The sequence below is a fragment of the Trachurus trachurus genome, assembly GCF_905171665.1.
Source record: "Trachurus trachurus genome assembly, chromosome: 14".
Lineage (NCBI taxonomy): Eukaryota > Metazoa > Chordata > Actinopteri > Carangiformes > Carangidae > Trachurus > Trachurus trachurus.
In genome coordinates this window covers 32,955,151-32,983,106 of record NC_139903.1, presented here as the reverse complement: position 1 = coordinate 32,983,106, position 27,956 = coordinate 32,955,151, and the positions used below count along the sequence as shown (strand labels likewise).

General features: G+C 40.9%; 1 protein-coding gene across 1 annotated transcript; it reads right to left on the bottom strand.

Moving 5' to 3' along the window:
• Positions 1-610: 610 nt before the first annotated feature.
• On the bottom strand, positions 611-10,887 carry LOC310997591 (gem-associated protein 6-like). Its single transcript, XM_083987343.1, has 2 exons — positions 10,636-10,887; positions 611-1,182 (listed from the first exon to the last, which is right to left on the bottom strand). The coding sequence occupies exons 1-2, from the start codon at positions 10,848-10,850 to the stop codon at positions 765-767; spliced, it is 633 nt and encodes a 210-aa protein (XP_083843469.1). The 5' UTR covers positions 10,851-10,887; the 3' UTR covers positions 611-764.
• Positions 10,888-27,956: the final 17,069 nt, after the last annotated feature.

Genomic DNA, 27,956 nt, shown 5'->3' with positions numbered 1-27,956 from the left:
AAGCTGGATACCTTTATCCTGGTCAGGTTACTATGGTGATTTATTCTCTGCAACTAGCCTGCTCCAGACCATAATAACAGTCAGCAGTCACTCTGATCAGAAATCAACGTGTTTCACTCAGTTATTCCATGTTCTTATGTAGGCTACTGTATTAAACATTTACAAATCTGTGTCCATCTATGATATTTTCTATGACCACTAGTAGCTATACATCACTGGCTTCTCATAAAAAGCAACGGAGCAGAAATAGCATATAGATGTATTTTTATTTTTATAAAATATGTTACAAAATATATTGGCCTAAATATTGGTTGAGGTAAGAAAATGAGAATAAAATTGAGTGAGTGTGAGAAGACACTTTCCAAATAATTTATACACCTCATGTGAACATTGTTATCAGCAGTTTATTGAAGCACCAGACTGCATAATGTTCTTATATTTCATTCATTTTAACCTGTCGCACTTTTGGCCACTTTTGCTGTATGAACTTGTATTACTTGTTATGTACTTCAGAGGGCTATTGCACAAAAGTAGTATAAAGAAATCCAGGATAACTGAGTAAGCGCGGCTTGACCTAGTCTGATCGGCGCATCTTGGCTTCACGACGCCGAGCCATGCTGAGGGTTTTTAGCAAATGTAACTTTTATTTTGAAAATGCATAACAGGAAGTCAGATGAGGTCATTTCACAGTAAAAGCGTCTCAACACTGAGGACAGACAGGAAGTGTCTTTGTCCGTCTCCGTCTCTGGATGTGGATCAACACGTCATCCGGTCGGAGCCGGATCGGATTCTGGTTCTGGTTCCGTCTCAGGATCCGGTCCGGGGCGATCCGGTTGGGACCGGATCAGCTTCTGGACCCGGTCTAGGATGATCTGGTTGGCGCTGTAGCAGTCCTCGGGTCCGTACGGCGGTCTGACGGTCAGAACCGCCGCCACGCGCAGCTCCTCGCCGTGCTGCTCCACCGGGACGCGGTTCTGGTCCAGCCAGACCCGGACCTGGTCCCTCCTGGTCCTCAGCTGCTCCGGGTCCAGGATCCGGGTCCTCGGGGGCAGGAAGCAAGACCAGAGCCGGTCCAGAGTCTCCTGGTCCGGATCCTTCAGGACCAGAACCTCCTCCACTGCATGGCCCATCACCACCTGGACCGAGGTCTCGCCGGCCGCACCGAAGTCCACCAGGACCAGACTGGACCGGGACCAGGACCAGAGAGACAGAGAGACAGAAACAGATCCAGATCAGAGAAAGGCTCAGACCAGATCCAGATCAGACCAGATCCAGTTCAGACCAGATCCAGCTCAGACCAGATCCAGTTCAGACCAGATCCAGTTCAGACCAGATCCAGATCAGACTAGATCCAGCTCAGACCAGATCCAGTTCAGACCAGATCCAGATCAGACCAGATCCGGTTCAGACCAGATCCAGTTCAGACCAGATCCAGTTCAGACCAGATCCAGATCAGACCAGATCCAGTTCAGACTAGATCCAGTTCAGACCAGATCCAGACCAGATCCAGACCAGATCCAGATCAGACCAGATCCAGATCCAGTTCAGACCAGATCCGGTTCTGACCAGATCCGGTTCTGGTCTGAGCTGGATCTGGTCCCATCAAAATAAAATACCACAGGAAGTAACACAGCGTCTGAACCGAATGATTCCTTCAAAATAAAAGCTCAGGGTGTGAGAGAAACCTTGATAAGGGGTTAAACCGGGTTTGTTGGTTATCCTGGTCAAGTTACCATGGTGATTTATTCTCTGCAGCTAGCCTGCTCCAGACCATAATAACAGTCAGCAGTCACTCTGATCAGAAATCAACGTGTTCCACTCAGTTATTCCATGTTCTTATACTGCACAGGCTACTGTATTAAACTAAATGCATTTACAAATGGATGCAATGGAGCGAAAATAGCATATAGATTTATTTTTATTTTTATAAAATATGTTACAAAATATATTGGCCTAAATATTGGTTGAGGGAAGAGAATAAGAATAAAATTGAGTGAGTGTGAGAAGACACTTTCCAAATAATTTATACACCTCATGTGAACATTGTTATCAGCAGTTTATTGAAGCACCAGACTGCATAATGTTCTTATATGTGACCTGCTCCATCATTTTGAGTCACATTGACCCAGAAACACATTCAGGGTTTTTTGTATGTCTGAAAAGAGTAAAGTCTCAGCTTTACAACAATACCAATATTATCTTTCTACACCAAATATTCTCCGAGATATGCTCTTCCAAAGTTTGGCTGTCATCAAACGTTACTTTTGAGAAAAAGGGCATTAAAAATAATCATTCATATTCAGCCATTTTTCACACTAATTAAAACAAATGTATTAAGACTCAAGGTGAAAATGAACCCAATACTTTGGCCTAAAGTGATACCCTACACATATCACACATACATGTGCACATGATCATGTTCACGTCACGCGCACGTGCACACGCACAATACAATAGATAGGCCTAGAAGCCCATGTAGACAATAATCTAAAAGGTATGCAACGCAATTGATAAAATTAAACAACAAAAATTTAACAATATACTGTAAATATGATTTAATATATAATATACAATATTATTGTATTTAAATACAGTTAAATACAGTATATATAAATACAGTTAAATACAGTTTAAATACAGTATAATATAAATAAAGTTAAATACAGTTTAAATACAGTATATGTAAATACAGTTAAATACAATAAATACAGTTAAATACAGTTTAAATAAAGTATATTTAAATACAGTTAAATACAGTTTACATACAGTATATTTAAATACAGTATAAAGAATATATAATTTTTTAAATATTAAACACAGCTTGAACACATAGGTAAATGAAAAAAATACTATATCCCAACAATGAAAAAAATGAGCAAAGATTATGTACACATAATACATATAATTAATAATTATTATTTCATATAATATATAGTATTTTAGAGACGTTTGTGTAATTTAATGTAATAATATAGAATATATTTTTTCAATCTTATTGAACACACAACTATATAATAATTTGAACACGCTAACCTTAACACCTAACACCTAACCCTAAACACAATCACATGCACTCACGCCGGCCTACTACATTCCAACATCACATTACCAATCATGGTTTAGCCACAGCTGGTTTTGGACAAACCAGGTCTTTTGTGTCCTCGGTACAGAACTCCCTGATGCTGTCATAAAGATACCACTGACGCACTGCCTGAAGGCCTGGTGGTTTCTGTGCAGTGGGCAGGGTTTCAAGGTCAATGCTTCCTTCATTGCGAAGGAGCAAGAAAGGCTCCTCCACCATGTTGTCAAGTTCCTTGATGAAGACCATTCCAGGGGCTGTACTGGTGAAGCGGAAGTGGTGGTATTTCTTCAAACCTGGCATTGGTTTGAAGCTGGGAGTGAGGAAGCTATGCCAGTTGTATGTTTCCACAAACACTTGTCCAGTCTCATCACCAACCAGCTGGGGGATATTCACATTGCTCTCTGATGTGCTGGAGCTCACAGCCTGGCAGATGTTTTTGAGGCTGGAAACTGGTGTTCGGCGGAACCTCTTCTTAAACAGCCCAAAACACCAGTCTGGCGCAAACTTGGTGTGGCCAGCAATCAAAAAATTGAGGGACACACTGTCATGAAGACCCATCATGCATCGCCAAGCCAGGTACCAAAGCATGAACTTGTTCTTGTTCTGTCCAGAGCAGTTGTCACAGTTCAGCTGGACATGTTTCTCCCCAAGCCCATAATAGGAGAAGAAATGGTGCAGGTATGAGATGACTGCATTGGAGCCCTTGCTGATGCAGTGAGCCTCATCGATCAAGTAGTTGACCTGCTGAGGCACACCCTCACAGCAGACTCCAAACACACCACACTTACGGGGAACCAAAAAGTACACTGGCCCAGGCTGGAGAGGGTCACTGGGGTAATGAACCTGTAAGAACAAGACAAGAAACAGAGTGAAGAGTGATTCACTCATTACACAGTAGCCTACGTAAAAAAAAACAAAAAAACGTGTATTTATGCATCTATCTTGGTCAGCACCTTTTGTCACATGCACACACACATTGATGAGGATTTACACTTTTTATTTTTTTTTGTATTATTTATTTAGAGTCATATCTCCTCACAATCTGCCTAAGTGACACTAACAGCTATTCACCCTACATGTTCATTGAAACATAGTTATAATAAAACATACCTGCTGGGCATAATCAAAGCTGTAGTGCATGGTGAGGTCTTGGCTGCAGGGTGGATTTGGCCCAAGCTTGACACCCAGCACACCAACTGCTGCCTTGCAGCTTGCAACCATGTCTTGGTATGCCTGACGCTCAACACCGACCATACAGAGATGTTGCTCCTGCTTCCTCAACTTTGCAGACTTCACACAGTCTGGTAGGTTGGAGCTGCGGTAGATGGCGTTGTTATTTTTTTGGCAGACCCAGCACAAGTCTGTCATTGGTTTCCCAATGACAATGTGGGGGGTCAACTGCCTCCACAGCTTCCGAAAGGAGCTGTTGCCAGCAGCACGGTGACCTTAATAGGGAAAGGAAAACTTAAATTGAGTACTTCACATCTTAAAATGAAAATGCAAATTCTCATGAGAAAAAAATACAATACATACCATAGTCCTGCATATGGCATTTGTATTTCCGCCACACCGATGTCATAGTCTCTGTAGTGGGGAGCACCTGGATGTCAGACCTCTGAAAACCTGGAATCCGACCAGGAAGTGGCATCGCATGGACATCGGCAAAGTTGGTGATGAATAGCTTGACCCGCTGGATGTCCTCTATGGTCAGCAGCCTCCTGCTCAAAAGACGCCCACCAGACCTTTTTATCCTCGGTGCCAATCCATGTTTTTTATAAAATTTAATAAGGTTGGTGAGCTTGTTTTGAGATATTCTGGAAAAAAATAAAATAATTATGACAATTAGATTAAGTAGGTATCATAATGTCATTCAAATAGTTTTATTCTATACAGTACATCATTTTACATATTTATTTAATTAACTCATTACTAACTTTTATCTATTTATTCTTGTTGAGTACTTTTAACTGTGAGCTTCAAATCGAGTTTGTTTTAGGCCATGCTCTGTTTTGTCTTAATTTATATAACATAAGTTTGTGCATGTATGTGTGTGCAAGTACATATTGCAATTTGTTACTGTGACTGTGGCTGCATCCGGCACTTTTTAGCCCAAGCCAAATTTCCCCTTTAATAAAGTTCATCTGATCTTATCTGATACCATATACAGTAAAGTGCTTAATGTAGAATTTTATTTTTAAAGTTCACTCACGCATGCAGAAACTTGAACGTTTTCCTGCATATGTGCTGTCCGTCGATAAAGTACGCGGTCCTCTGGTGTTTACGTTCATTCTGCTTGCTTCTCTTGGAGGACACAGTATCTTTGGACAGAGTCATGTGGGAGCTGATCTTCCCAAGAAGAACCAGATGTTTTTCATCTATAAAAGGACATAATGTGAAATTTAAAAAAAAAAAAATCAAGTCATCACAGAGATTTTAAGCTGTCTTAATCATGTTGAATCATTGTTGAATGAGGCCTGATCATTTCCATATTCACATTAATGCAGCCCCATATTCAGAAAATTTATATCACCATGTGTTATCAAATGTGATTGTAAAACCTACTCTAACCATGTGTCAGGCTATTTGTTTTTCTATTTGAAATGAGTTCCTCACTCACAGCAACCCTGTCTCTTAGAAATTACGTTTGTAGATATTACAAAATTATTTTCATAATTACGTGGTGGTGATGACAATGTAGCTAATTGCTGAAGGTACTTGGAGTTTTTTTTTTTTTTTTAGTAAATGAAGTCTGCTGACATTTAGACGTACTGTATAGTCACGGAAGATAAACATTGTTTCAATGCTCAAAAGGAAGGGTGCTCTTGCGCTTCAGCCGGTAAATCGGTGCTCTCAGACAGGGCCAGTAGGTAGGACTAAACCCAAAGAAACAACTGGAGCACTCGATATAATGCAGATATATAATAATACAGGTGCACAACACCTAACGTTTCGACGCAATGCGTTTTCATCAGAGGTAAGCCGAACATAGGGTGACACAGCTGCTTATTATAGTCACTACCTGGAGTTCATTCATTTCATTGGCTTATGCCGTAAGCCAATGATGTTCTTACACTCACCAGATGGGCGATACTTGATCAAAGGGCAACTTAGGCCCACCCACCAAGAATAGGCTACACAACCAATATACACCTATAAACAAAACAAACAATTAGGCTAATTAAAGCGAAAAAGAGAGAGAAAGAAAAACATATAGCTAAAGATGGGAGAAATAGTAGGCTAAGTCATCACAATCAGTAATATAGCCTAATTCTAAAGGAAACATGATACATTGAGTGGACTAAACCCAAAGAAACAACTGGAGCACTCGATATAATGCAGATATTTAATAGGCTAATACAGGTTCAATAGCCTACAGTACATTGTTTCAATGCTGTTTTGACGGTGAAATAACGTTTTTTCATCAACTCGTCCATTTAATTTCAATGTTGAATGTTGTTAATGTCAGCAGGGAAATGCTATTACCGGGCTGCTAAATGACACAAAGCCAGACTGCTTTCTAAGCCTACTGTGGTCATTTTAATAGCCTTTACAAACAAGTAACACAGTTAGCTAAAGGTATAAGCACTTACCATTACTCATGTCTCGCATCTGGTCCCGTCTTCTCACCATCTCCTCTGCCGTGAAGCGCTGGTAGCAAGCGTCGTTGCTGTATAATTTGCAGGTGCACCTGTACTCTTTGGCCATTTTTAGCTCTTTAACGCTGTCCTCATTCAAATCAGATTCATTAGAGACATCACACACCAGCATAGGGTCATCCATAAGTGGACGGTCTTCCTCCATTTCACTTTGATCTCCGGCATCGTCATTATCAAAGCTAACATTAGCCGCCGGGTCGTCCGACTCGGACTCGGTCTCGGACGTCGAGCTGATGTCGGACTCTGCTCCGCGATCAGCTGGCTCAGGCTCTGTGAAATAGTCCGCGATGAGCTCGGACCAGTCGCCATCAGATGTAGCACCTCTGACCGGAATTGTATTTAAAAGCCGGGCTATTTGTTCCCCCCGGGAATTCATCTGCTTGCTCTGCTGCTCTTCTTCCATCACCCACAATCCCTCTCCTCCATCAATAAACTTTATCAACGGTCAGTACGCCGCAGCGTCACGTTACATTTAAGAGCTTCAAAACTACATTTATCGTTTGAATATTAGAGTAATTTTGACACCATATTAAAGCTGAGACTTTATTTATTCAGAAATACACAAAACCCCAAAACAGCCAAAAATAAAATTTTTCATGAAAAAACGTGTTTTTTCGTTAATGCGCCGCCGCGACTTCCGACTCATTTTGATAGAACGCGTCACATATTTCATTCATTTTAACCTGTCGCACTTTTGGCCACTTTTGCTGTATGAACTTGTATTAGTACTTGTTATGTATTTCAGAGGGCTATTGCGCAAAAGTAGTATAAAGAAATCCAGGATAACTGAGTAAGCGCGGCTTGACCGAGTCTGATCGGCGCATCTTGGCTTCACGAACGGCGAGCCATGCTGAGGAGCAGCGGCTTGGTCAAGCCAGGTGGAACTTATTCTCTTGTCAGTAGAGACAGAGGCTGTATTCGAAACCGCATACTATACTGCTAGTACGTACTGATTTGGCCAAAATGTAGTATGCAGTATGCGAACAAAAGCAAAATCTGCAGTATGCGAAAAGTTCCCGGATGTCGTACTGATTCGGAAAATATCTCCAGTATGCATCTGACCAGTCTACATCGCCTACTGTATCCCACAATGCAATGCTCCCCTGACGTCCTAACCGTAACCAGAGCGTAACCAAAGACGGTAGTGTAGCCGTGTACCGTAACTATAGTTTAATAAAATAAAACTTAATGCAGACTGATCGGTTCATTGTAAAATATTTATTTATTTTTTGTAAATGTGGTGATTTCTGTACGTAACGTTAGGCTCCAGAGCCCCGAGGCAGCGCTGCTTACACACAAGAAGCTTCACTTTACATTCAAACAAACTAATGCTACTGCCACAATTGAGATTTCATCAATGAGACCAACATTTATCTCCTTAAAATAATTTAACCAGCCGGTGGTAAACCTCTAAAAACCTGCGGGTAAGTTAATTAGCGATGGTTTTCTCCTCCGGAATGACGTCGTAGTTGTGGCCGGCCGAGCACGTCAGGAGCCGGGCTGCTGTCTCTGTGATGTCCCGGTCGCTGCGGAGCTTCACTTCTCCGAAAAACATCGGAGCAAACTTTTAAACAGCCGTCATTTGGATAAACTGGCCGTATATTTGGAGTCTTAACAGTTACTTTCTCGCATGAAAAAATATTAAAACTTAATAAAGTTACATAATTACAGCACTAGAGCGAGAAATAAAACAGCTTTTAGCCTGTTTTACAGCTACTGCTACCGGTTGCCGTGAAATGCATTCTGGGAAACTCGTATACTGCATACTGCGATGATAACGGCGTCGGTCTGCTCAAGCAGTATACTGAATCCCACATTCAGTATGCAGTATACAGTACATATAACGCAGTATGTAGTAGGCAGTACGGTAGTATGCAGTTTAGAAAACAGACAGAGACTGATCACAGATTCACCGATGAGAGGACAGGTGTGGCTACTTTCCTCCAATCAACAGCAGATCTTAATGCTGACGTCAGGTGACTCACCTCTTGAAAAAAAAGCACCGTCGCTGTGGTAAAGCTCAGACAGCAGACTGCAGACTGAAAACTAAAATCACAACTCAAGTTCCTTTCACAAATCAACAGTTGTGCACTTTGCCTTAACTCTTTCGCGACCATCGACGAGTAAACTCGTCTAAACCGTTTTTTTTTTTTTACAGATTACGATAATAGACACTCTGAGGTACCCTGTGTGTGAATATGGTAGTCCTCTGATATGTAAAACTGTTTTAAACTAAAATCAAAACATAATATTTTTTATAAACTGTGTGATCTTGGTTTTGTTTGAGTAATCGTTCTCCTTGAATGCTGCTCTGGGGACAGCGTGCAGCGCTGTGCGGCTGTCGGCTACAGTGTTGCCACTTTCTCGCTGAATCTGGCGACTTTCCAAACCCTCTTTTGACAAAAGCGACCGACGACAAATGTGGCGAGTTTTTCCGGTGCTGTTACAAACGTTTATGGTTTGGAGACTCGGATCTGAAAGCCCGTTATCACGGCTGTTTTCACGGCGCTGTGCAGCAGAGCGGGCGCTGAGCAGCGGGGGCTGTGACCGGCCGCCCCCGCCACAGAGCACTCACCGGCGGCCAGTCACACAGCAGTGTCACGGAGCTGCTCCGCTGCGGCCAGAGACCCACACCGCTGCACCGCTGCTCTCCAGGCTGCCACACCCCCCAGATTTGCCTACAAATATATTTATTTAGCCGTGGAAATGATTTGGGAGACGCCACACTGCAGAGTACCGGTAAAATGAGCAGATTGCCACTTGACACAAAAGTGCATTTTTCTCTGAAACTAGAGCGGGAGCTCCGTTTTTGGAGAAACCCAGCTCTCTGCTTCTACTTCGTACTCACGAACGAAACGGCGGAAAAACTCGCCGTTTTTTCGTGGAGCACGTTGTAAAGTCACTCTTCAACCACGTGAAAACCGTTTGTTTCTAGGTGATGTACAGAGTTCGGTTCGACGTGAGATAAAAGGTAAACAAATAGCCAAAAACATGTGGTCCTGAGCGGATGTGATGAGAAATTAGTGTGGTCGCGAAAGAGTTAATGATGAGCAGTGGAAGATGATTCATTTGCACAAATTGCTTGAAGTACATAACAAGTAATACAAGTTCATACAGCAAAAGTGGCCAAAGTGCAACAGGTTAAAACAAATGAAATATAAGAACATTATGCAGTCTGGTGCTTCAATAAACTGCTGATAACAATGTTCACATGAGGTGTATAAATTATTTGGAAGGTGTCTGCTCACACTCACTCAATTTATTCTCATTTTCTTACCTCAACCAATATTTAGGCCAATATATTTTGTAACATATTTTATAAAAATAAAAATACATCTATATGCTATTTCTGCTCCGTTGCTTTTTATGAGAAGCCAGTGATGTATAGCTACTAGTGGTCATAGAAAATATCATAGATGGACACAGATTTGTAAATGTTTAATACAGTAGCCTACATAAGAACATGGAATAACTGAGTGAAACACGTTGATTTCTGATCAGAGTGACTGCTGACTGTTATTATGGTCTGGAGCAGGCTAGCTGCAGAGAATAAATCACCATAGTAACCTGACCAGGATAAAGGTATCCAGCTTTCGAACAACCGACTTGAGGCTAAATTCAGCCAGGATAACCAACATATCCCGGCTTAATCCCTGATCTAGGTTTTGTGCAACACTCCGCTGGTCTGAATCTGGTCTCATGAAAATAAAACTCCACAGGAAGTAACACAGTATCTGCTCCTTCAAAATAAAAGCTCAGGGTGTAACAGTATAACTGTGGTGTATCGATTATCAATCAGTTTGAGTGACGTCACCATGTTATCACCGCCTGCTCCGTCACGTACGTACGTACGTACGTGTGTGTGTGTGTGTGTGTGTGTGTGTGTGTGTGTGTCACCTCGCGGACACCGGATCCACGGTCAGCAGCCAGCCGCGCCACTCCTCTTCATCTTTTCCCGCCACCACCTTCACCTGTTTGTTGACGTAGCGGCTCCACTGCAGCGGACCAATCAGAGGCCAGCTGCTGCTGCTGCTGCTGCTGCTGCGCTGCATGTCGCCTCGCGCTCCTCGCTCTGTCAACAGGTAAATAATAATAAATAGAAATATAAACATGAACACAAACGGAGCCGCGGATCGTTTCCTGCTGGTGGTTCCCGCCTCTAACTGGTCCGGAGGAAACAGCGACAGACACAAGGTTCCGCCTATAGGCTGTATAAAAGGTTCCGCCTCGGCTTTATGACCGCGGCGGTGCTGCCCCCTGCTGGTCCGGAGGAAACGGCATTTTTTTTCCAACTTTATTTGACAAAATCATGTACAAACAACATGGCTTATGTAGAAAATCCCCACCTCCTTCCACCTCAACTCTTTTTTTTCTTTTTTTTTTACAACTTTATTGACAACAAGAGTATACACAGGACTGAATACAGTTAGATGAAATAAGTGTATATAACATTAATACACAACCAAACAATCATAAATACGCCAGGGGATGACAGCAAGACAGAAAAAACATAAACTTAAATATTTTGTAAAGCTTACAAAGATCATACGTTTTAACAGCTTTTTTACTGTGCGTTCACACCGAAAGCGATTAAATCGCCTGTAGTCGCCCTGGCCGCTCCTATCGCGTCGCTTGCCAGCTCTAGCAGGCCCTTGCACCAAGCGACCAAAGGGGCGGGACTTTCAAGCTGTGCTGCAGATGTGTCCATTCAGGCTCTCCCAATTTCTCCGGCTGTGGGAATCCCAGTCCGCTATTGGCTGTCGCCGCGGTCGCGCCGCTGCTCATTTGCATAAAGTTCAATCTCTCCCAACTTTCATCGCTCGCGTCGCGTCGCTCCCATCGCGTCGCTCGCGTCGCTCCCGCCACCGGTCGCTCCTCATCGCTCCTCGTCGCCAGTGTACATTGAAAATGAATGGCAGCTGGTCGCCGCGGTCGCTCCAGTCGCTTTTGGTGTGAACGCCCAGTTATTCTCACAATCACAGAGGGAGGAGATATATTGACCAACATATGCAGACAGTTCCAAGAAGTTTGGCTTCTTACCAGAAAATTTAGACTTATGTATATAAAATTTGGATAAAATAATTAACAAATTAATCATATAAAACTGAGAATTTAGTTTTTTATCATATTCAGTGTAGCCAAACAAAACATTTTTCCAGCATAAATTAAACTGGGGATAAATATGATCACTGATAAAGCGTGCCAGTCTGCTCCAAAGTTGTCTGGTGTGTGGGCAAGACCAAAATAAATGAAGCAAGGTTTCATTGACAGAGACACAGTGGGTGCAGTTCACATCAATGTCCTTCTTAAGCCTAATGATTAGTTGGGTAAAATCTATGAAGCATTTTAAATGAAATCTCTTTGACCTTGTTGGTTAAAAAAAACGTATTAGGTAGTAGCCAGACAGTGTGCGAAATACCCATCAATATTCGGGGGGGTCCCTAACTCACGATTGTTGCGCAATACCGTTTTTTTTTTCTTTTTATAAAATAGGACTATAACATTACAATAAGCCAAGAAAATTAGCCTATAGCCTAAAAAGGAGAGGCAAAGTTGTGCATTACAATGCAGAAAGTAATTGATAATAAATAGACGACAATTCAATAAATAAAAGACAATAATTGGCACCACACTGGCGCACTTGAACAATGAATAAATGCCAGGTATAGGAGACTGGCGCGATCAGGGCAATGCAGAAACGAATAGACAATAAATAAAATACAATAATTAAAATGAATGAAAGACACCAAACTCGTGCACTCAAATAACAACTGTATAAATCTGGCGTGCAATTATGTGCACGATATCCTCAGCCTGCAACTATGACCGATCATGTAACCTTATCTAACCATCCATCTGGCAAATACGTTTAAACACAGCATTGAACACATCCACAAATCACATTCGTATAACAGGCCATCATGAAAATTGAAAAAGCACAGACAAATAGCTCACAACAGGCGCCTGGCCAAACAACACCACTGGGGGTTCAGGCCATAGTATGCTGAAGCAGGCTAGCCTCTTACCTCAAGTTATTTTCCTGCCTTAATGTCAAGCCAAGGGTTGCGGTATTTCCATTACCCCACCTGCTTAGGTGTAAAAAAGAAAAAAAAGAAAGAAAAAAAAGCGGCCAATCACCAGTGCTAGCAGCAGGGGCTGCGGCTACGTCTTCAGAGCACTCGGCCTCAACTTCACTTTCTTCGGCAGAGGGTGGAGAGGAACTGGATCCTCTGTTCTGATAGCGAGTGGGCTCGACTCTTGCGCTGGGCTGGCGCCTTTACAGTCTATGGCTGGCGCACATGGCTAATTTGCATAATGCGCAGGTGACACGGTTCAGCTTAATGTTAAACGAATAAATGTTTTGAATTATGAATACTGGACATGGTGATCTTAAACACATTTAATTGACCACAATAAAATTATTATATTATATTATATTATTTATTTTTTGACAAGATTGAGACCCCCCTCAGATTTTGCTTTTGAGTCTTTCAGGGGGTCTCAAGGGGTTAATCGGGGGGGTCCGACCCCCCCCAAACCCCCCCGTATTTCGCACTATGTAGCCAGACTTTTTCCCAATCAATATTTCCAACAAATGTAGACCAGTAGGATAAAGCAGAGGGTGACCTTCCACCTCAACTCCTTCTTAGTCTGGGGCCGTTGACCCGCTGTTTTGGGAAGGAAACGGATCCAGGGCGAGAGAGACAGACCTTTCCTTCAAAATAAAAGCACCAAGCTAATAAAATGCGGTAAAACTCTTTAATTTAAGGAATATAATTTACAAGAAAGTCCCCGAGCCATTAAGTTAACATTTCGCTTTTATTGTATTGCAAGTTAATGTTTATTTTATAAGTTTTATGTTGGTGAACACTTTTATTTTGGTGAATTTGGTGATTTCGGTATCCGCTACAGACAGGAACCAGAATGCAGACTAATTCAGAGGTAACGGACACCAGGCTCTTCGCTTGTCTGAAGAGCCTGGTGATGCGAGGCTAACTCCTTCTATCCCTCCCCCTTCCCCTCACATCACTGGAGGGCGGAGCTCAGAGGTTGATTTAGGCAGGTAGCCCACCTGTGGCAGGTCCTTTCATGCTCTGGAGAACAAAGGAGCTGGCTGCGAGTCCTCATCCTCCCTAACTCCATGATTGTTGAGCTGCGTAGATGATGTAAGTTACTCATTTAAGTTCCACACACTCCTTGTTTATTTCATAGTTAATTGAAGAATATTGTTGCTACCTTCTACTCTTTACTAAGTTGAGTTATGTTTACCAAGATTAAGTACACTTTGAATAGTTGTTAACTTATCTGAATATTTGAGTTGTGTGGACTAATCTTTGCTGTTCTTTCGTTTTCCTTTTCATCAGAATTAACCAGCGAAACAATAAATAAGATGAACTGGACCTTCTGTGTTTGTGGCATTGTTTCAAACAACTCATTGCGTTGATCTACCATAATCCGGAACCAGTCTATTCCCACACCCAGTCATATTTTACAGTTTATATCAAAATTAACATTCCACAGCAGCAGGTGCATTGAGGAATGCAGAAATAAATAAATGAAATATAATAAATTAAATTAAACAACTTTAGCTAGGGCTTTTGTCGCAGAGCATATTTTTCAAATAAACTGACAAGTTTCATTGCATGTTTACTTTTCATTATGTTAAGGGCTTTGGTGAAAGAGAGAAACTCGTTATGAAACACATAGAACCTAGGTTTCACTTTCATGTATTTACATTTGTGTATGTAAAATTTTCCGAGGATGAGTATATTGTTTACCAGAAAGTCCCATTCATTAATGTTCATAACAACTCCATAGATAATGTCTTTTGGAGAAAAGGGTTCAAGTTGGATCTTTGTGTGCAGCCAGTTGTGCTTCAGAAAACATACATTGAAAAAAATAAATGATCAGAGGTTTCAATATCATCACAAAATTCACATTTGTTTGTTTCAAAACCAAATCTGTAGTAATAGTTCACCAGATGGATACACACCATTTAAACATTTAAAATTGATTTCTTTTGCTTTTGGATTTATAGGAAATTTTAAGTATTTAGTGCGTAAAGAATATATGATACCAGAACAGCAACAGACCGACACAAGGGACCGCTCTGGGTTTATGACTGAGGCGGGGCTGTCGCCTGCTGGGGGGTATTGCACAAAACCTAGATAAGGGCTTTAAGGGGATTAAGCTGGGATATGTTGGTTATCCTGGCTTAATTTGGCCTCAAGTCAGTTGCATGAAAGCAGCTCAAATCTATCCTGGTCAAGTTACCATGGTGATTCATTCTCTGCAGCTAGCCTGCTCCAGACCAGGCTAACAGCCAGGCTAAGATTAATCCTAGTGATCCACCTGTATTTCTACCATCAATCCTGTGAGGAATTAATGTTTCACAGCATGTCCTTGTTTCTTCTAAATATGTTGAATCATTTTAATTATCCTGCATTAAAATATTACATATATATTGTCAGGTTTCATGTGTTTTATTGCAGTATTTGAGATTATATAACATGGCTTCTGAAGTTGCAAGGTGGTTTCAATTAAATGTGACGATAGCAAGAGTATATAAGCCTAACTCCTATTCACCTGTATCCTCTTCATAATGGCATGCCCTTTTTTGGAGGATGTACTCGACGATGAAGCGCTTATCCTCAGACGAGCCTTTAGGCACGAGAGAGTCTTTCGCGACAGGTTTGACCCATTGGCCTTTGGAGATGGGTATCTCTTTGAGAGATACAGATTCTTAGGCGATGGGCTGCAATATTTATGTAGGCTGCTGGGTCCAAAATTACAGCATAAGACCGCACGAAGCCATGCGCTCACTGTTCCCATGATGGTCTGTGTGGCACTGAGATTTTTTGCGAGTGGCAGCTTCCTTTATTCTGTTGGGGATGCAGAAAACTTCAATAAGGCAACTATTTGCCGTACAATAAGACGTGTTTGTTTGGCACTGAAGTCACTTGTTCACATATTCATAACCTTCCCTGGCCACAGAAGACCCCTCTATATCAAGGAGGAGTTTTACAAGATTGCAGGTAACATCAATTTCAACTTGCAACCATTAGTCTGTAATTTGATCAGTCACAGCTCTACTCACCATTTTTTGTTGCAGCTTTCCCTAATGTCATTGGAGCAGTGGACTGCACCCATATCCGAATCAAATGCCCCTCGGGGGAAAATGAGGGAGATTACATAAACAGGAAATCCTTTCACAGCATCAATGTTCAGGTAAGTGATTTGTGGTGACCTACATAAATTAATGTTTTGCATTAAATGACCTTAATGGATTAAAATTTAACATTTCAGATGATCTGTGATGCCAACTGCCTTATCACTAATTTAGAGGCAAAATGGCCTGGGTCAGTGCATGACTCCAGAATCTTTCGGGCTAGTTCAATTTACCAGAGACTCTCTCAAGGTAAGCCACCCATTTTATTTGTAGGGACCATGAGTGTTTAACTCTGCTGTGTAGTATTATAAATTATATCTTGTATCATCAGGTGAATTCTCTGGTGTGCTTCTGGGAGACAAAGGCTGTGCCTGCGAGTCGTTCATCTTGACTCCCCTTGCAGACCCCCAAACCCCACCACAGCAGGCCTACAACCATGCACACAGCAAAACAAGGGCTCGAATCGAGATGACCTTTGGCCTTTTGAAATCCCGGTTTCAGTGCCTGCACCACCTGAGGGTTTCCCCGGACAGGGCCTGCGATGTCACTGCTGCATGCACCGTACTGCACAACATTGCAGTCCTAAGAAGGGAGAGGCCCCCCCAAGTGGCTGTGGATGTTCACTGGGAAAACGCTCCCATCTTCCCAGACAACATCAATGGCAGACTGGTCAGGGAGCAATATATTGCACGCTTTTTCACTTAATTTTGGATTTTGCCTATCTTTAGTTAAAGTATCTTAAATGTTACTTTTTGCCATGTGCATTTTTTTTTTAGCATTGGTGGTTATGATTTGAATGAAAAAAAAAAAGAGCAGGACACACAATGTTTTCTAATAGTTTTTTATTTTATTGTATTTTTTCCCCCAATTAGCGTTTGTTCATTTGTCTGCTTGGAACCTGAATAGAGAGCAAAAGTAACAATTAAAACACTGTATTGCAGTTATGGTTACTGTGTGCACTGAAATACTCACTTCCTCTAGTTTCTTGATTTCCAGGTCCAGTTTCCTAAGAGTCCTACGTTTAATTTCAAGGTCCAGTTCCATTTCCTGCAGCCTTCTCTTTTTCAATGTTATTTTCACATCTGCCAGTGTGGTGGCATTTTTCTATGGGAAATGACATAAAAGTTTGATAACAACAAGACCAGTGAACAGAGTGTTATGCCACCTTTAAAGATCACGTATGAACTGTGTTATTTCAATAATGACTACATTACATTTAATGTCATTTTGTGTGGGTTTGAACAGTTAAAGTATAGTTATTTTGTGTTCTTATATTGCTTCATTGCAACATTGCATTATCACTACTGGCAGCCATTTTGATCTCCAAAATTACAACATGCTCCTTAGCACCACCTATGTGCACTTCTACAGGATCTGAGGGAGTGCAAGGCTTAGTGGTGAACGGGGATGGATGTGGAGTGCAAGGTGTTAGTGGTGAACGGGGATGGATGTGAACTATGTATGACCCGTATAATACTTTCTGCTGAGCTAGTAGTTTTGGCTTCCGGCGCACTTACATAGAATGGCCACCAGGCAAGGATCGAGAAGGTGCGCGTAGTGTATGGAAGTCTATGGTAACAGTCCAAATAAGGCTAGTAAAGTGGGACACATCCGGAGAAAAGTATCAGGGTGAAATCAAGGTCACAGAATAAAGTGCACCGTCAACAGATCAGACCTCAACAGGTGGGAGTGAGAAATGCTGAGATCAACACCTGCCCACCAGTATATAAACCACACCTTGATGATATGAAGTCAGTCACTTCGTTTGGTTTGTTCCTGTCGAAACTCTTTTTCCTGTACTTTGTATTTTGTAAGTGACTCGGGGTGTATGCTTTTACTTTACTTCTGTTCAAGAGTAAATAAAAGACAACTCTATGTCGGATCCATCTTTGGTCAGCGTTTAATTGGAGTCTTTGAAGTAAATGTCGGACAAGTTCACGGCCCAAAGGACGAGCTTTTTTATCACGACATAATTGGCGAGCCAGCCAGGAGGAGTTCTGAGACGAGAACAACTGGGAGCAGAGCCACACTTTCTCCTAAATCACACAAAAAGGTAAGCCCGGCCGGCTACTGATTAGATTTTAATTGGAAAACATGAGAAAGGCGTGCCTGCTCTCAGGTAATTCTCTACACCTCACTTCCAAAAGAACCTAGAAATAAGTAATATGAAGCTGTTAAGGTGGATCTGACCTAGTGCCTTGTTAACACCTCTCTTTTGTCCTACTAACCTCTTATTTTCTATCTATTAAAGAGTAGTTGTCTGTGTATGTCCTGTGTAAGATTAAGTCTGCCACATTAGTGGAAGCTTGATCAGTCAGGAACTGTCCTGTGTAAGATTAAGTCTGCCACATTAGTGGAAGCTTGATCAGTCAGGAACTGTCCTGTGTAAGATTAAATCTCTCACGTTAGTGGAAGGTTGATCAGTCAGGAACAAGAAAAACTCAAGGGAATCCCTGTCCTGTGTAAGACAAAGTCTGCCACATTAGTGGAAGTTTGATCAGTCAGGAACAAGAAAAACTCAAGGGAATCCCTGTCCTGTGTAAGATTAAATCTCCCACGTTAGTGGAAGTTTGATCAGTCAGGAACTGTCCTGTGTAAGAGCAAATCTCCCACGTTAGTGGAAGTTTGATCAGTCAGGAGGTGAGACAGAGAATTCCTGTCCTGTGTAAGATTATAGTAAAATCTGTCACATTAGTGGTAGTTAATCAGTCAGGTACAGAAGACTTCTATCGAGACTAGAAGTAGAAATAAGCTTATAATTGTGGCCATACTGTACATACATGTAATAACAAAGTAGAAAATTAGTCCACAGTGCATCGTGTAATTTCAAATAATCTCTGTATATGGTGTGGCAGGTGCGTGTGTGCACTGCTGAGTGAGAGCGAATGGTCCGGACATATGTGTGATAGAGTGAATAAGTGTGACAGAGTGAATAGGTTTGATTTGTGAATAAGCGTGATTCGTGAATAAAGTGTGATAGAGTGAATAAGTGTGACAGAGTGAATAGGTTTGACTCGTGAATAAGTGTGATTTGTGAATAATTGTGGCAGAGTTCTGAGATCGTGGCAGAGATCTGAGAGCTGCAGAGGAGTGAAAGGGAGGTGTGTGGTGGATGATAAGATTAAAAGCATAAAGCCGCTGCATGAAGTCGAGTGAGATAAATAACGATAATCATTGGTTGTAATAAATAACTTTAAATGTGGCATATTGGTTTGGTATAAAAAATTATTGAATCCGCGACAAGCCGTGTGAAACCTGTGAATGTGGGCATGTCTGACTGCCAGGATCAGACATAGTGCCTCCTAGGTTTAGTGAAAAACAGGAAGAATCCTTGAGAACTTGTTACTGCTTTTTGAGAATAAATCAGCACAGTTATTGTTGGTGGTGGTTAAGTTATGTTTTAAGCTTTTGTGGAAAAAATAAGATACTGGCTGCCGAGCGAGCGTGGCTGGCTGCTGGAAACAGCCATTTGAAGGTTGTTATAAGGTTAAAGCAGCTGTCTGCCTGAGACAGCCACTTGAAGGTCATTATTGAGAAACAAGTGGCAGGCTCATAAAAAGTTGATTAAAAATTTAAAGATAAATTAATTTAATAATGTGCAATTAAAAGTGGAATGTATTTAATGTTTTGATTTTGATAAAAATAATAATAATAAATAGTCCAAAATTCCATGATTAATAAACAAAATCCAGTAATGAAACGTTAAATAGTTAAGACGATGATATAGAAACTCGAGGGATTAGAACTAATTTTTGTTTTAGAGACCTATAAAGATAAAGACGGGATCATACACGGACAGACTGAGCAGCGAGCAATAAATCAGAGGCTGTGGCAACTAACAGCATTTAAAAACTTACATTATTATCTGGACTTGTAGGAATTTTTCTTACTTGTTGGACCAACTCTGCAGAAATCCTAAATCTAAGGGGTATGTGTGTGTTTGACTCCTCGCTTGGGTATTCCGGAGGAGTTAACAGATAGTGGCATAAAAAAGGAGTGGAGCTATAAATCCAAGGTTGAATGCCTGTATCCATTGTTCCCAGGTTTGTTAGGAGGGAAACGGGGCAGTTTGGAATCCTTAATAAAAATCTAATATCTATTAATGATAAATCAGCAGACAAACTAAATTTTGAATTTACTTACGATAAAAGAATAAAATACGGCATTACAGCTGGAAAGATTGTTGTGTTAATAAAAATAACCTAAAAACACATAGACACACGGCATCTTGATTTGAATTTAAAAACTAAATCACAGGTTATCATGGGTGATGAAGTGGCAAAGGAAGATAAGATGTTAACGCCGCTACAGTTGGTTATAAATCAACAGCCAGATCATGCAGGTCAGATACGTCTCTGTATGAAAAAATGGCACGAACGTGTTAATGGGACATTACCGTGGCCGAAAGAAGGGACCTTTAACGCTGCCTGTTGCAATGAGGTAGAAGTCGATATTAAAAAGAGGGAAAGCGAGTGGGAGAAAGAAAGAGAGGTTTTGCGAGGGTTTCGCCAAGCGAGCAAACAACATATCTTAAATGTTACTCAGTTGCCTTCTGTTGTGAGAGAGACCGGCCCTAGGAAAAATGAGAAATGCAGAGGAGAACTTTCTGCTCCATCGACTCCTCCTCTGTGCTCAGAGCCCCCACCCTACCTGACCAGTCCAAAAGAAACTCCCACTGGACAACTTCCGGTAACAAGAGCAAGGGAAGATGAGAGGGGTGGACGTAATGGAAAATTTACAGCGTCATGGGTGGAGCTACTCTCTGACGAAGGAAAGGCGGATGCCACTGAGTCAGATGACGAAAGCATCATGCAACAACACCGCCTCTCCACACAAGCAGCTGTACGGAAGAAGAAAGGTGACAAGCCTAAGCAACAAGCATTCAATACAAGTTCAGAAGATGAAATTCAAAAAGACATTAAAATGTATCACCAAGCAAAGACACCACAAGAACAAAAACAAGCAGCAAGAGAAGTCAAATGGTCACCTGTGACACAACAAAGAAATTATCTTCAAAGATTACAAACATATGAAGCTGCTGTTGACAACATTGATCAATTAAATGGAATAATAAGATCAACTGATGAACAATTAAAAAGAATAAAAGAAGAAGATAACATCATGAGAGAAACTCAACAAACTAAATTAAATGAAATTCAACGTTTGAGAAGCCTTCAAATGGATGAGTTACAAGAGACTCTCAACGCTCAAAGATACGGCAGTCTGCGACCTTGGACAGCCGAGCCACAGACTTGTGTTGACACTGAACAAGAATGCTTGGATATGGATTGTGAACAACTGCAAGCAGCTGCACCTCAAGACTACCCTGACACCAACAGTAAAGAATTATACGGAACCAACAGCCCAAAGATACTGGAAGCCACAGCACAGAGTTGTCCTGAAGACAATAGTTTCAGAAGACAGCCCGCTCGTAGAGTGGGGCCACCTCATCGTGGAAAAAGAAGAATGGCTCCAACACAACAAACTCAATCCCGTCGGCTTGCGAGATTTGTGTTCTTTACTAGATGCTGGGGCTGTGGATCAACTGAACATTTTAGAAAAGACTGTCCGACAAATCCGTGGCCTGCTGATGTGCAACAATAGGGGGGGCCTAGAGAAACCAAAGGGGAATTTGATGACACCTCAAATATTCCCCTGTCTGATACATCAATTAAGACTATAGGGTCTGGGAAAAATCAAATAATACCATTAACTCAGCCGGTTCCAATGACAATAGAAGGAAAAACAGTATTTGTACCATTATTGTATAAAAAACAATTAGAAAGAGACATATTATGTCGTCTAAAAACCCCTGATGGGTTGAGAATGGACTTTCCAAATGACACTATGGCATGTAAAATTATCGCGCAACTTCAACAAACACATAATCCTTTGCAAACCCTGCACAAACCATCTGTTGTGTATTGGCTTAAACTAGACTCTGACTCAAATCTAGCAAAGCAATGGGAAACATGGAAAACATCGATAAAAGTTCATCTAGGAATAGAGAACGAACCTCAATTATCACTTCATTGTACGTTGTTATATGATGAAGAACTAAATAATGTAGACTATGCAGCCTGCTGGAAAGTACTAATTAATGACAGAAAGCTTTGTCTCACTAGCAATGTCATTTATGTGGGAAAGGAGGGAGTAGCAGCAGACCTAGTGCAGTGGTTTCAGGTTTCAGGCACATCACCTCATATCTCTCTTAGTGGGAGGAAACTATGAATCTTATCAGCTGGGAGAGATGGTGGAGGCCGCATCACAGTTAACTGAATGGGAGTCGACTGGGGAAGAAATATGCATGTTACATCTGATAAACAATATCCAAAAATAACTATAGGTGCTTATGATGCGGGTTTTATGCAAAGAGTATTGATACATAACAACACAACTAAACAAATGATACTCACAACAGAGCATGAAGAAATATTAACGCAGGCTCCACAAACATTGGAGTCAAAACACAAAACTGACGCAGAACAAACACATGTAACGCTTAGGAAAGATGTTGTATCGCCATACAAAGGACAATATCCTCTTAAGCACCAGGCAGTGGAAGGCATCCGACCCACAATTACAGGTCTGATGAAAACTGGAGTATTAATAATATAACTAAGAGTCTCTGTAATACTCCAATCTTCCCCATTAAAAAGCCACAGTCTAAATGATTATTGATTGGTACATGACTTAAGAACAATTAATGCCATTGTGAACGCCGAGACACCTGTTGTTCCTGACCCACGTACATTGCTCTCTAACATACCTGCTGGTTCTAGGTACACTGTCATTGATTTATGTTATGCATTTTTCAGTGTTCCAGTACATTCTGACTTTCAGTTTCTATTTGCCTTCACTTACTGTATGAAGGACAACAGTACACCTACACACGACTACCCCAAGGGTTTGTGGATAGTCCTACAATTTTAATAGGGTGCTGTTTAATTATCTAAATCATCTGGATCTTGATAGCACTTTGATACAATATTCCATAGCAATACTGACTGCCCTTGCAAAGGGAGGTCATAAGGTCAGCAAAGTGAAACTAAAATTTTGCAAAGAGGAGGTTGAGTATCTTGGCAGGAGATTGTGTGGAAATAAAAGACTTATAGCTCCTTCTCGATTATAAGTGATAGTTAAATCGCCCACACCGCAAACGGTGGGGCAAATGTTGTCAGTCCTGGGCACAACGGGTATGGCAGACCAGGGATCTTTGAATATGCTCTTAAAGCAGCTCCATTACAAGCACTCATTTGTGCTGCAGGGCAAAAAGATCGCTCTGCTCAATCACAATGGACTGAAGACGCTGAGGCGGCATTTGAGGCCTTGAAAAAGGGATCTGCAGACTGTTCCAGCATTAGGAAAACCCAAACTATTCTAAAACCATTTCATATGTTGCAAAGAAATCTGGATCATCCAGTCACACTGTATACATCACACCAATTACATGCTCTGCTTACAAGTCCAAGATTTCATTTGTTTTGACACAGACTAGAAAGACAGGATATGGCGTTTTCTTGTTTGCACCTGAATTTTCAATCCAACGTTGTGACACATTTTTTAAACTACGTGATGACCCATGTAACGAACTAATTATTGCTGACTTCGCTCTGTTTGTGGATGGATTCTGTCTTAGAGATGTAATGGGAAATTATGCGGGCTATGAACTTAAATCTCATACTCAGTCAAAGTACCGCAGCATGTGCATTACAAATAAAATGTATTATTATTATTATTATTATTATTATTATTATTATTATTATTATTATTATTATTATTATTATCAGCCTTGTTCAGCACAGCTGGCAGAAATTAAAGCTCTGACAGCTGCATGTGTATTAGTCCAGAATAAGCGTCAACATATATACCGACTCACAGACAGGATAAGGCTGAACCATATGAACTGTCTATTTGAATTAATCGTGGAGCAATTAATATTACTCATAACGGTCCCGATAAAGGTTTGTGGAGAAGTGTTCATGGACATTTTGTGTTACCAAGTGCACTGTTGAAAATTGCTATTTCAAGATGCGCATGGTGATTGACCATTGCGCAAGGAGGGAGAGGATAAATAGCAAAATTAGCAAAAATCATAGCAAACAGTCAGTATGAACTAACTTGGATGGACGCTTTGTCTCTTGCACTAATGTCTATGTGAATGCAAACAAACACATTTGACACCACATGAAATGCTCATAGGGAGACCGATGCTGGTCACCTTCTTCCGCCCCATTTGAACAATGTGAAAAAGAATTGACATGTTACTTACAACAACTAATTCGAACCTATGAAGTTATATCTCAACAGGTCAAAGGCGCAGTGGAAAACAGAGAAGCAGTCATTCCAGAACTGCTTCGAAACACTGAACCAGGAGACTGGGTGTATTTGAAAGTTTTCAAACGCAAATGGAATCAGCCAAGAAAGGAGGGTCCTTACAAAGTTACCATAGTTACATCTACTGCTTTGAAAGTAAAAGGTAAGACCCTCTGGTACCACCTTAATAACTGCTGTAAAACAGAAGAACCACCTGGAGCGTCAAGTGACTTGCCCAGACCAGAAGGGGACGGCGACGCCGCCCCGCAGGGACAGAACCAAACACAAAGGAATTGAAGGGAAGGCCACGCCTCCCTGCAGGACATCAAACAGCCCGAAAAACTACAGAAAAACTATGTTCCCAGAGATTGGCACAGAAAAAAACTCACTAGGAGCAATGCAAAACCAAAACAAAATGAAACAAATAGTCAAAGGAACAGACTGTCGTACTGTTGTACCTTTACATACAGGCGAGAATGGTAATTTGACCCGAATATTGAAAATAATGAAAAGACTTAGAGACAAACATGTTGCAAATTCTAATTGGAACACAAAACCTGTCACTATAGAAGAAAATTTGTTTGACAAATTGTCCTGAAAAAGATCTTGCAGATATCAGGAATGATAATTGGAATCTTGATGCTGATAACTGCCACCATATTGTGTTGTGCACTTACAATAGTCAAAATTATGGTAAATAAGACAACTAAGGCAATTACGAGACAATTTCCAACAAGAATTGATGAATATGAAATAGATGGACAATGAAATTATGAACAAATGGAAGTGAATCTGCAAAATGTATAAATATGAAACGAACCAGATGAAGAAATAAAACAAAATCAGAAAAGAAACATAATACAATTTGTAGCCCATTTTTAATCAATTGCCCCTAGGATCAATTTTAGTAAACAAATAAAAAATTCCTTATACAGTATAGTCATAGATCAGTACATTTTGAAGGCTATCCTTTCATGTGACAGCCGTATGAAATTTATCTGAAAGATATGAAATGTGAAAATTGGAGTACTAACATTCATAAAATAAATGAAGACTTTACTGTACATTATAATTGGCTTGTTATGACATATAGATATGATCTTGTCGACCTAAAGAAAAACGTTGCCTTTATTCACTAGAAGTAGAGTAGAAATAATATCAATACGCTATAAAGAAGCACCAATATTTAGCACTCACAATGTTGTGCCTAAACATGAAACAGAAGCATATAAAAGATACTGACGAATATAAAGAAAGATCAGACTCTATAAGAAGAAGAAAAGCATGTTGCATAAGAAGGAGAAAAGTATGTCGTACAAGAAGGAGGATTATGCAAATAATCCTAGAAGGTGGAGTGATGTCTTAAGCAATCTTTTTGTGTCATCCATATAGATTGACGTGGCTGATAAAGTATCCAGTGCGATGCAGTCCATCAAATGCATCAGAGTGGCCAAACCAACTACCATCAGACGGATGCATGTACAATGAGGGTCCACCTGCATATGACCAACCGGAGTCTTCAACGTGCTGGGACCAAGCGAGACCTTCAATCTCCCATGCCGAGGAGAACCAACTATGCCAGGGGAACGCTGGACCATAATATGCACAAAAAAGGTTACTGGATGAAGCAGCCTATACGGAGAGGCATCATCCACACTGTTTGATAACAACAGCAGTGTGGGATCTGAAGGGCCAAGCCCATCACCTCTACCAATTCATGAGGAAGTCTCTGAATTTACAAATCAGGAGATGACTGTTCATGAGAAGGCAAACCGTGGGGAGAGTGAGAATCAAGAAGCAAATTAACATCACCAGAAAGGAGGCCCGACAGGCTCCAAAGAAGCAATAGAGTTCTTCAGTGAAGGTTGATATTCTCAAGATCGAATGCAAGGCATATTTAGAGAAGTGTTTTGTAATGTTCCTCATGCTTTTATTTTTTCTGTACGTTTCTATACAGATTTCAAGTACTAGCCTATATTTTGCTTGCTTTTATTAAAGGATTATAATCTTGTAACTAAATTTTGAGAACCTTGAGGAGAAACATGTAATTGACATCATGCATCATGTTTTGAGGAGACTTGTATGTTTGCATTATGTTAACTTAGGGAAGAATCCATGTCTACACTTAGACTGACATGTCTGAATCAACTCGGGTTAACTATTTATTTAAGTGTGATTTATCAAGTCACAAAGGAGGGAATGTGGTGGCATTTTTCTATGGGAAATGACATAAAAGTTTGATAACAACAAGACCAGTGAACAGAGTGTTATGCCACCTTTAAAGATCACGTATGAACTGTGTTATTTCAATAATGACTACATTACATTTAATGTCATTTTGTGTGGGTTTGAACAGTTAAAGTATAGTTATTTTGTGTTCTTATATTGCTTCATTGCAACATTGCATTATCACTACTTGCAGCCATTTTGATCTCCAAAATTACAACATGCTCCTTAGCACCACCTATGTGCACTTCTACAGGATCTGAGGGAGTGCAAGGCTTAGTGGTGAACGGGGATGGATGTGGAGTGCAAGGTGTTAGTGGTGAACGGGGATGGATGTGAACTATGTATGACCCGTATAATACTTTCTGCTGAGCTAGTAGTTTTGGCTTCCGGCGCACTTACATAGAATGGCCACCAGGCAAGGATCGAGAAGGTGCGCGTAGTGTATGGAAGTCTATGGTAACAGTCCAAATAAGGCTAGTAAAGTGGGACACATCCGGAGAAAAGTATCAGGGTGAAATCAAGGTCACAGAATAAAGTGCACCGTCAACAGATCAGACCTCAACAGGTGGGAGTGAGAAATGCTGAGATCAACACCTGCCCACCAGTATATAAACCACACCTTGATGATATGAAGTCAGTCACTTCGTTTGGTTTGTTCCTGTCGAAACTCTTTTTCCTGTACTTTGTATTTTGTAAGTGACTCGGGGTGTATGCTTTTACTTTACTTCTGTTCAAGAGTAAATAAAAGACAACTCTATGTCGGATCCATCTTTGGTCAGCGTTTAATTGGAGTCTTTGAAGTAAATGTCGGACAAGTTCACGGCCCAAAGGACGAGCTTTTTTATCACGACACCAGCTCTATCTGTTTCTGAAGGTGTTTGGTGTAAAGTTTTCTCACAGTTTGTGAATTCGGTAAAAGAAATGTCAATTAGCACAGCAAGATTTGTGCATAATGTAGATTTACTTTAGTAGCCAATACTCACAATGTTACTAGGCTTAGGAGACTGTGCAGCATCTGGCTCCTGCAACACAGATTTTGCATTAGCACCACATTACTGACTTCATATCCTTTATGGACTAAATAAGCAGGATATTTCCACAAAATTGACATGATTAGGGGTGGGACGATATGGGTAACTCACGATTCGATACTGTGGCGATATTTGGCCCACGATAATGATAATATCACGATACACGATATCTGCGATATTCGATATATTGCAAGAAATTTCATCAACGATATATCACGATATATGTGACTGAAAAAAAAAACATAAAAAGGAAAAAGTCTCATGCATTTATTCCAAAACTTTGTACAATGTACAAATTAATAAACACTGTACAGCTGGAGACATTAAAGTGCATGAACATTAATAACATGTCTTATGTAAACCAGGACAGTGCTTTATGATACTGAAAAGTCAGTAGCAACTTGTTTTATGTAGTTTCTTATGCTTTCCATTCATGGTATTTAAAAAACCAGCTGTCAGAGAGAGAGAGCAGC

Bases quoted from the DNA above. Each gene is read 5' to 3' on its own strand.
- LOC310997591 (XM_083987343.1), bottom strand. From the start codon at position 10,850: ATGTTTATATTTCTATTTATTATTATTTACCTGTTGACAGAGCGAGGA. The intron at 1,183-10,635 runs GTGACACACACA...GTCCCGGTCCAG, and splicing joins GTGGATCCGGTGTCCGCGAG to TCTGGTCCTGGTGGACTTCG.